The sequence below is a fragment of the Oncorhynchus clarkii genome, chromosome 9 (assembly GCF_045791955.1).
Source record: "Oncorhynchus clarkii lewisi isolate Uvic-CL-2024 chromosome 9, UVic_Ocla_1.0, whole genome shotgun sequence".
Lineage (NCBI taxonomy): Eukaryota > Metazoa > Chordata > Actinopteri > Salmoniformes > Salmonidae > Oncorhynchus > Oncorhynchus clarkii.
In genome coordinates this window covers 44,607,299-44,618,073 of record NC_092155.1, presented here as the reverse complement: position 1 = coordinate 44,618,073, position 10,775 = coordinate 44,607,299, and the positions used below count along the sequence as shown (strand labels likewise).

The 10,775-nt window shown below is 40.2% G+C and overlaps 1 protein-coding gene across 1 annotated transcript; it reads right to left on the bottom strand.

Moving 5' to 3' along the window:
* Positions 1–1,059: 1,059 nt before the first annotated feature.
* Positions 1,060–6,295, bottom strand: LOC139417250 (forkhead box protein P1-like). Its single transcript, XM_071166499.1, has 12 exons — positions 6,141–6,295; positions 5,461–5,538; positions 5,146–5,266; positions 3,896–4,082; positions 3,644–3,748; positions 3,457–3,544; positions 3,229–3,303; positions 2,930–3,080; positions 2,659–2,735; positions 2,262–2,363; positions 2,026–2,147; positions 1,060–1,846 (listed from the first exon to the last, which is right to left on the bottom strand). The coding sequence occupies exons 1-12, from the start codon at positions 6,291–6,293 to the stop codon at positions 1,789–1,791; spliced, it is 1,317 nt and encodes a 438-aa protein (XP_071022600.1). The 5' UTR covers positions 6,294–6,295; the 3' UTR covers positions 1,060–1,788.
* Between the last annotated feature and the right edge of the window lie 4,480 nt (positions 6,296–10,775).

The window sequence follows — 10,775 nt, the reverse complement described above, 5'->3', positions numbered from 1 at the left end:
ACAGCAAAACACTGAGAGCTGGAAAAGGACTACAACTCTGTCAAGACTTCAGCCACCAGGTCATACAGTATTTCTGAGCTGTGACAGAATGATAACAGAACCAAATTATTTTATCCAAAGGGTACACTTCTCCATTTATACACAAACATACCCGCCGATTAAGTGCTCGCTTGCAAAATCAGTATTTTATTATGGTCCTTTTGGATGTACAGGTCAGAATGTATCTGTTATGGGTAAAAATGTGAATCTGATGTATCTATGTATCTGTTATGGGTAAAAATGTGAATCGTGATATGAAATCAGTTTGTTCTTGATTTACAGGTGAACACTTTTATATGTTAGTGGTTGCCTTGAACAGGCAATTGCTAGTTATTATTTATGACTATGCCCTGAGATGTGTAATCAAGGTCTGAAAAGTGGAAATGTGTCGTATTTACTGCACTCTCTCTGTCTTGTCCTGTCAAAAATACCTTGCCTGAGGTCCTTTTCTGAGAGCTAGCAAGTTTGTGGATGTGAGATTGTGAGTGAGAGAGACGAGGCAGACACTTTACAGACTTAAAACAAAATATGGGGCTAATTTGCTATGCTTTTCTCTCTCTGGGAGAAAAGGAATGTGCAAAAACACCCCCCTCATATGGAATTACAGTTAAATGGTTTTAGTATACTTTTGAATTTGGAAAGCACATACACATGCGTTAACTTCCATGGATCTTGTCCAGACTGAGGTTTGCTCATATCAAACAGTCTCATGCTTACCCATGCACACCAGATAAAGGCATGTTGTCCTTTAGAAAAGTATCTTTGGATAACTGGATAACACTTGCTAGGGAAAGCCTGGTTCACACAGAAGGACAACTGCTGGGTCTGCGGCAAAATGGATAAATAGCAGTGGAACAAGAAAAACACAATAGAGATGTTTAGAAACCAAATGCTACTGTATAGACAATATTTAGCTTGATGTCAATGGAATGTTAGATCCATTGTTTTGATGAGATATCAGAGTCATACTGTTTCCTGTAGGGTATAGATTCATTAGACAGATCACATCCACAAGATATAATCAAAGATACATTTAATTGCAGAGTATTTTTTATTTTTTTTAACACATTGTAAAATTGTACATGCTTGATGTAACATCCCACTGGGCACACAATTTCATTTCAACGTGGACATTTGGGTAATATTTGGTAGAAACGTTGATCAATGCGATTTCAACCTTTATTCACCCACTCAATAAATCAGCCAGAAGTTTGTTGGCTAACTTATTGAGTGATGATCTGACATTATTTCAAAGGTACAAATTAATTATATTTCATACAATGTTTGTCTATGTTGAAAATTAATTAAAATGTTGAACTAATCCTATGGTTGAAATTCCACCCTCAAAACAACAGTTTACAATGATGAGCCCAGTGGGATAGAGTATACGGTATGTAGCCAACACAACAAAACAATTGTTTACCCTTTCACTAAGTTTGATTGACAAATAATTGCTAAGTATATATTTTTATTTCAAATGCTGCAAAACGTATAGCCATTGCAGCCGTGCACACATCTTCACGATAAGAGTCTAGAGGCAAAAGAGTCCTGGGCTGTGCTATGTTGTAGCACCATCTGCTGCTGAACAAAGAAGGTGATGATAGGTTCTGTAGATACTGTAGACCAGGACAGGTCAACCCTCCTGGAGGGCTTTTTCTCCAGCCTTGTTAAAAAATACTTTGATTCAGTAATAGGTCCTAGTGACTTCCTTTTCCAGTAGTTTTTCATTCACTGAAGGGGTGGCTATGTTCAAGGTTCCTCTGGACGAAATAAGGAGTAGGGTGCCAGCCATTTCACATGATGATCCCTAAAAAGATGGTTCATATTATTACAATACCATTTTAAAAACAAGTCTGTGTTAATGGGTGGGTTAAGCTGTGTTTTATTAACAGGGTTAACAATAGCACCCTCACTTGTTGAGTTGGAATGAAGCTGCAAAACTAAGAATGAATCAAGAGAGCACATCCAGACCATAGGTCTGTCTACCTGTGGTATTTTTGTCCCTTTCTCCTTTGATATTCCATTTCATCCACTGTCCAGACGGCCCCCTTGCCTCCCTCCACTCGCACAAAACACTTGTGGAGGCTAAGATTGTGACGGACAGCGTTCTGTGCCGGAAAATGAATACAGCTTGTGTAAGGAGTTCAGGAGCTAATATTGCTCAAGACTCAAATATAGGACTCATATGAAAGCGAGCATAATGATCCAAGGAGAAGCCTAACCTTCCATGTGGCCGTGTTGTGTCGGAAGTAGAAGAACATGGTGGTGAACCAGTTGTAGATGTCATTCAGGGAGCGCTGCTTGTCTGGAGACTCTAGTATAGACTGCAGACAGACATGGTGGACATTCACAATATGCTTGTGCAATTGAAACAACTCACATGAGGTCTAGACATAGATTGAGGTCTTGCTACACATGTAGTCCAAAACAACAGATGTTATATTAATGTCACACTTGTCGCTGTCTTGCAGTCCAACAAGGATGCATGAACTACCGAGCAAACTGTGTGCTCCTCAGCCACTCAGCCAGACTCTCGACAGTCTACCTTTTCCTTTTCTCAAGTGCTCCTTTTACACAAGTGTTCAGAGAGACTCTTACTGTTTAAACCAGACAACTCACCCATCTTATCATGCAGGCGTAGGTGTACAGTGGCCTAATGTTGTTGTATTTGTAACACTCAACACTCGGGATAAGATCTGTAGGACGGCCAACGAAAGCAAACATACCAGGTCTTGAGTTTGGATCAGATTTCACAGCAACACGAAAGACAACATCACCAAAACAGACAAGTAAAACACTTGTAGGAATGCACTCAGAGTGGCATTCAGAATCAAAATGGAGTGGAACTCCCTCAGGCTTAAGAAGAGCGGGAGGGGCGGGGCAGTGTTACCTGGCCGTAGGTGGTGGGGAGCAGCAGAGGGCCAATACTCATGCTGCTCCAGCTCCTCTGGCTCTTTAGTGGTGCAGCGTGACACTCCACCTCGGTTCTGGGGCAGGCCTAGTGACAGGCTGTGCCTGTAGGGCCATTCTGAAGCTGCCTTCTGACAGGGAGAGAGACCATGACCCAACAACACAGACATTCAACAAGGACAAGTTGAGGTACATAGAAATTGTCTTAAAAAGTGCAGGATAATGGACAATGGCCGGTTACTATAGTCACTTGAGGGAATTATTCAAAAGAGAAGTTACCAAGACAGTTGATTTGTGTCCAGATAGGTGCAGATGTAGTTGCATTGCGAAGAGTTTCTGTTTTTCCACAGTCAGCTAAAAAATAGAGAAGATTCATTAAGGTTCATTAAGGGCAACATTTTCACTTAGCTGGACTTGGAGCTTTTACAACCTTTCTCGGGTTCTCCGTGTTCACTAGTTGGAGTTTTTCTGTAAAACTATATAATATGTAGAACTACAGGAACAAACCTGGGTCTCCATGTATTGCACCATGTCTTGTTGTACCTTCCACTGTGCAATGCTTCTGTCTCCATGGCCATGGTCAGAGTGGAGGTGTCTGGAAACACCATAAAGAGCATCACTGTCATGACTATAAACAACAGCGCCACAACTGTATCACAATGACTAATGAAATATACTGGTGCTCATTACTTACTTCAAAAAACTGGGGAATTCTTCAAATACTGCATCGCAGCCAGGCCAGCAGCAGAGTCCGTTGAGAAACAGAGCACTGGACCCCTCTAGGGTTGGGTGACCTGCCCTGCAGAATGAGGGGAGGAATATTACAAACTTAGGACTGAACGCAATCAATCAAACCAACCTGGCATTGTTTATGCAGTTTCTGTTCATGTCACAAGCTCAGATGCACGTACATGCACACAGACGCACAAACACACGCGGAACTCACTCATGTTGCCTGGTGATGATGGAGCTCTGCTTAGGACTGGCTGTCCTCGGGGGAGAGGGGTGACGAGTTGGCCCAGGAGAGTGCTCAGAGTGCGGGGGAGAGGACTGTCCACGGCTCCCTGTGTCCACCTCCACCTTGCACAGTGAGATGGGCTGAGCTGAACTGGCCTCTGTTAGAGTGCATGGTGCTGGAGAAGCAGAAGGTAGAGAAAAATGGATCTTTATGGAGAAAGACCTCGATACACTTTCCATGAGCCTCCTTTGAATAATGTACAGTATAATGGCTGTATAGAATTGTATGCAACATATGGAATGACTCCATGCTTTTAAAGCCGCTAGTGTTTCCATTCAAAAGTGTGACTGTACACACACATTATAGGGTAAGGGAAAAATGAAAATGTTTTGACAATGATTTAATGGTCCAGTTGTGAATGCTGTCCAAGCGGACAGAACTATGGGGTTAGTTATAGATTCTATACATCCATTATACTTGAGGGTCATGGACAGTGTTTCTACTGTAGGTCTTTCTCCATAAAGAGCTGTTTTATAGAGAGCAATAATAATGGCGTCTTTTAGTAAGCACTGACACCGCCATGGTCCGTGGAACAAAGCCTACGGGGAAATTAATGGAGTTTTATATGTCTGTGGTAAACACAGGCTTAGGAGATCTTATACGTTTTGTTCTATGAGATCATCTTCATCAGCTAACGTCACTTTTTGTGAATTTTGAAGCATTTATGTCATTTTAAAAAAGCACATAAAGCACAATAAAGGTTTCATAATTCATAAAGGTCATGTTAACTGACTGATATTATCCCATAGAATAAAATGTATAAGATCTCCTAAGCCTGTGTCAACCTCAGACCTTATTTTCTAAGTTTGTCCAAAAACCCTATTCTTTCCCCATTCATTTCCCCCAAAGGAATGGCTGAACGAACCAGAGGTAACTCATTTCCGTTATTTTAGGACTACAGGCTGGCTTTATATCTTCTCCTAAGACATACTACATTTGCACACACTACATAGGTTTTTCTATTGTGCTATTGACTGTACGTTTGTTTATTCCATGTGTAACTCTGTGTTGTTGTTTGTGTCGCACTGCTTTGCTTTATCTCGGCCAGGTCGCAGTTGTAAATGAGAACTTGTTCTCAACTGGCCTACCTGGTTAAATAAAGGTGAAATAAATAAATACAATTTAAAAAACATGTGTACGCAAGGAGGCTGCAGAGAGTCAGTCAGCGCAAAGCGTACCCTGCGGTCGCACGTGGGCAGCCTGGACACCCTGGCGTAGAACAGAGGGTCTGTGCTGGCTCAACTGGGGGCACAGAGACACCCGTTGCAGGAGCGATCTCCCCTCCTCCTCACTGGAACACTGGGGAGGACACACAACAAGGCACTTACAGTATCCCTTTTCACCAGCAGGGAGTTCTCCGAGCAAATACAAGCAACTTTCTTGTGCTAATGTCAGTGAAACTGAAACAATAATGTATGGGTTTACATGTATCTCAGGCCAGAATAGGGCATCGAAACTCTTTATAATAGGAGGCATAAGAAGGAATATCATACCTGCCGTAACAATATGCTTTGGAGCTGAGACGAGGCCATAAGTGAAACTCCAGGTCTAATCATCAATGGGAAGCCCATCTATGAATAATGGACATGTATTTACATCATTCCTCTCACTATAAGGACAACAGATATTCCATGTAACGAAAGTATAAATATTTCCTCCAAGCTAGAATCCTTAGTTGCAACATTAATGTTTGGACTTAACAATTACCCATTGATTCTTGAAGAAAACTTATTAAGGCCTGATAAGCTGAGTTCAACAAAGTAAATGTAAACAACCACTGTATAGCCTCAAAACATGGTTAAAACTGTCATTTTGATTTCATGGATGGCCGGTCCTTGCATCCATAGCATAGTCTATGAATTTGAGAGTGGTTCCATTTCTTTAGGCCCATCCCTCAGCTTTTTATTGAAACAGAGGCTGGGTGTGGCTTTGTTATTTTTCATGGATTCTAGCTTTAATAGTCTTAAATTAGTATTATTATACAAAAAAATTGTAGACCAACAAATAAATAAAAAGCAAACGGTATGAAACGGTATGAAACCAATTGTACACTTTAGCTTGAGCTCTTAACTTTCAATTCATGTTTATTTTAGTATTCATTATGTATGATTATTTTTCTTTGTAAATCTGGCTCAAATTTGGCTTGAAACCACAGTAACAGTTCAACCAGTACCTGCGTAACAGAGGTACGAGCACAGAGCTGAGGTGAGGCAGAATCTTTGGGCTGGGTACATGCGTCTGGCTCCTCTCGCTGCTCTCGCTGCTGCTGATGTCGCCCACTGTTCAGTCGCCCACTCTTCAACCTCTCACTCTCAGTCTGTAGCATCCCTGGGCCTGGTGCAGAAGAGCAGAAATGGAGGGTTAGTGCTAAGTGCATGCTACCCCTAGGAATGCAGGGGTGGTGGTGGATAAAGGTTGACTCTCACGCTGCAAATGTGTAGACAACATAAACAATCATAAATAAACACACATCGCAATAGATCATCTCCACACAGGGCACCAATTATGTAGGTGTGTTCCTATTTGTAAGGGTATGTTGTATTCAGTCCAGCATATTGTTCAATGTATGACATTAAAACAACATATTGCTACAATATAATATAATGAGAGAGAGAGAGAGAGAGAGAGAGAGAGAGAGAGAGAGAGAGAGAGAGAGAGAGAGAGAGAGAGAGAGAGAGAGAGAGAGAGAGAGAGAGAGAGAGAGAGAGAGAGAGAGAGAGAGAGAGAGAGAGAGAGAGAGAGAGAGAGAGAGAGAGAGAGAGAGAGAGAGAGAGAGAGAGAGAGAGAGAGAGAGAGAGAGAGAGAGAGAGAGAGAGAGAGAGAGAGAGAGAGCGAGCGAGAGAGAGAGAGAGAGAGAGAGAGAGAGAGAGAGAGGGGGGATACAAATTTGCTCTTTGGTAAATGTTAGACAGCTACAGGTTTGGAGGCATATTATCTTTGTTCCTTTATCAGACATAATGAAAGGGAGAGGAGTTCAAACACAGTCTGGGCTGAGAGATTTTGTGGTTGTGCACAGGTGCAACCTTTGACTACACAGACAGTGGAGGGTACAGAGATGAAGCTGATAGCAGCAGGTATCTCAAAAATATAGCACAGGAAAGAGGGAAGGGGAGAGGGTGCTCCAATTCTTTTCTCCCCTCGTACCCCTGGTACTGGTACTGGTACTGATACTGTTTCAGTGGCCTTCACCTTGTATTTAGAATGAAATAATGTGGTATCAATGGCTACGTTATTGTGCTTAGTATACTTGAAAGAACCACTTGGTACCAAAATCTGTTAAAACTCCGCAAAAAAACAAACGTGTAATTACATCATGTCATTTTTAGGTAAATATGTCAATTATCTGGTCATTTCTGTACTGTAAAATAAAGTGCTACCCAAGAGCTTCTAAAGGCAACCTCATAGAACTCTATACCTCAAATGTTTAAAAGTCTATGGGTGACCACTGTGTACATTTGCAAATGCACGCTCTCACCCAGGAAGAGGAAACAGGAATTCAGTAGAAAGAGAAAGTACTGAAGCTCTTTGTGGCTTCTCACTTTTATCTCCACTTCACTAGCAAAACCAAACATTTCTTCTTTACAGAAAGCTCAGATCAAAGCAAAGTATTTGTTGTAATGCACAGTGACAATTGAATCAAGTCACATAAAACAGGCAGTAAATGAATAAGCACATCTTTTGGATTTGGAATTGAGAGCTACAGTACACGTTTATGTCACACAGGTTTGTAGGATGTGATTTGATGAATGGACGTGCTACAATGACATTACAAGTAGAACATTGTGATATATTAACACTTCTTACAAAAACTTTTTTCTCAGTGAGTTTTCTTATTACTCACTATGCTTCCATATCTAAAATATCTGTCTGATCTTGGCGCTTTGGAAGGAACCTGTGGGTGATATTGATTTGTAGATTCACTTTCTTTGACCTATAACACTACAGTAGGGGAGGAAGGAATTTATAAGCAGAGTAATCATTCTTTTTGATCTTTGATCCACAAAGGACAGTATTAAACAGAATATGATCTCCCCCCCCCCCCCCAATATTATATTATGTTTAATTTATAACATGTTTTCTTCTAATTCAACTTTTCTTTTTGAATGAGAAGAAAAACGTTTATAAAAATAGATTCGAGTAAATACTATACTGTGGTGGTGACTTAGAGACAGCTACATTAACATTTATGTCCAAAATTATTGAATTAATCTAAATGGCAAAATAAGCATGAAGACTAACTTTCAATTTGATGGTCATATAATACCAGTCCTACAGACAATAAAATTAAATAAACATATTGCAGTTTATATTACAAAGTTAGGATGTTTCTTGAACATTTATGTCCAACTTCTGTATTTCCAAAGGGTGAACAGCTCCATCGTTCATTGAATCAGTTGGCTCATTCATCACAAAACCCACTGATATTGCCAACTACTTTAATCTTTTTTTTATTTGGCAAGATTAGCCAATTTAAGCATGACATGCCAAAAACAAACCCTGAACCTACACATCCGTTAATAAATTACCAAATTATGAAATACAAGCATTGTAATTTTGAATTCCGTAAAGTGAGTGTGGAAGAGATGAAAAAATAATTGTTTAACTTCTCAAATGTAACATTTCATTCTGTGATAAGAGTCACTGACTCAAAGCCACAAGAAGGTAGAACATATTTCAAACGTTGCTTGTAAGGGGGCGGTAGTTGCAGAAATGTTGGGTCTGACAACTTGGATGGAAAATTACTGAAGATGATAGCGGACTATATTGACACTCCTATTTGCCATTTGTTCAATCTAGGCCTACAGGAAAGTGTGTGCCCTCAAGCCTGGAGGGAAGCAAAAGTCATTCGGCTACCCAAGAATAGCAAAGCACCCTTTACTGGCTCAAACAGCTGACCAATCAGCCTGCTACCAATCATTAGTAAACTTTTGGAAAAAATTGGGTTGACCAGATGCAATGCTATTACAGAGTAAACAAATCAACAATTGACTTTCAGCATACTTATAGGGAAGGGCACTCAACATATACGGACGGCATAATAAGAAGCTTGTGGTTGCTGTTTTGTGTTCTTTAATGGAAGCCTCTCCAACATAATCCAGGTAGAGTTGGGTATTCCCCAGGTCAGTTGTCTAGGCTCCTTATGTTTTTCCATCTTTACCAATGACCTGCCACTGGCACAGAGTAAAGCCTGTGAGCCTATGTATGCTGATGGCTCAACATTATAAACGTCAGCTACCACAGCAAGTAAAATCACTTAACAAAAAGCTGCAGTCAGTTTTAGAATGGCCTGTGCTATCTGCGATCCTTGAGATGTCCCTACCCCATTAAAGATGACATTTTAAATGGTTATGGTAAAGGTTAAGGTTAGAGTTAAAGTTAGGGTTAGGATTAGGGTAAGGATAGGGGTTAAGGTTAGGGTTAGGAATGTCCCAAAGATCCCAGATAGCACTGACAAGTAAAAAGTAAACTAAATATTTAAAAAACTATAAGCATTGTATTTGGGCCAACATTCACAAAACCCTGAACCTCAACTAAATCTTCTAATGAATAATGTGAAAATTTAGCAAGTTTAGGAGACTAAACTGCTTGGTGTAACCTTGGATAGTTAACTGTCATGGTTAAAACACATTGATGTAACAGTAGCTAAGATGGGGAGAGGTTGTATGCCCGTAATAAAGTGCTGCTCTGCTTTCTTGACATTCCTATCAACAAAACAAGTCCTACAGGCCCTAGTTTTATCACACCTGGACTACTGCCCAGTCATATGGTCAAGTGCCACAAAGAGGGACATCGGCAAATTACAGCTGACCCAGAACAGAGCAGCACGGTTGGCCCTTAAGTGTACATGGGGAACTAACATCAATGGCATGCATGTCAATTTCTGCTGTCTCAAAGTAGAGGAGAGACTGACTGCATCACTACTTGTCTTTGCGAGAGGTATTGACATGTTGAAAGCACAGAGCTGTCTGTTCAAACTAGCACACAGCTAAGAAACCCACGCATACCCCACACAACATGTCACAAGGGGTCTTTTCACAATTCCCAAGTCCAGAACAGACTTTGGGAAACGCACAGTACTACACAGAGCCATGATTACATGGAACTCTATTCCACATCAAGTAACTCATGCAAGCAGTAAAATCTGATTTAAAAAAAACAACACACACACAGGCATATGCACACACGCTAGCGCACTCACTCTACACACACGTACATTGTAATATTGTTGTATGGTGGTATTATACATTTTGTATTGTAGATATGTAGTGGGGTAATACTTTTATATGATGTACTGTTTTATTTTTATTTTTTAGTGTAATGTAAGTGCCTTAATGTGTTTGGACCCCAGGAAGAGTAGCTGCTGCCTTGGCAACAGCTAATCGGGATCCCTAATAGTAGAATAGATCCCTAATAGTACAAATACAATTAAATACAAATAAAAAGCAATTGAGATAGAACTACTACTCATGATTACTCATGTCACACTGACTCGGAGCTTCCATTTATAACTATGTATCACTATTGGCTTTCGCCAGAATTTGACCTACATGTATTATTCTATAAACTACAATACAAAAAATGTATTATTGTATTAATCTGTTCATCCTAATCTGATTTTTAAATTAAGTTAACTGAATAAAAACCTAATCTACCTGGAATATTTTGGTGATTTGCAGATTAAATGCATGTTGTGATTGTAGTGTAAGCCTCAATACTTACATTTTTATATTGACAAAAAAAATATTAATAGAGAGAAAAGGCTTTCTGGTTTTCTCACAGATCAAAAGTAACACAATTGAAAGACCAA

What these genes read in the sequence shown, in the direction of transcription:
- LOC139417250 (XM_071166499.1), bottom strand. Translation starts at nt 6,293, where the DNA reads ATGCTACAGACTGAGAGTGAGAGGTTGAAGAGTGGGCGACTGAACAGT. An exon ending in AAAGCATATTGTTACGGCAG is followed by an intron (nt 5,267 to 5,460) that starts GTATGATATTCC and finishes TGTCCTCCCCAG; the next exon opens with TGTTCCAGTGAGGAGGAGGG. An exon ending in GAATTCCCCAGTTTTTTGAA is followed by an intron (nt 3,545 to 3,643) that starts GTAAGTAATGAG and finishes TGGTGTTTCCAG; the next exon opens with ACACCTCCACTCTGACCATG.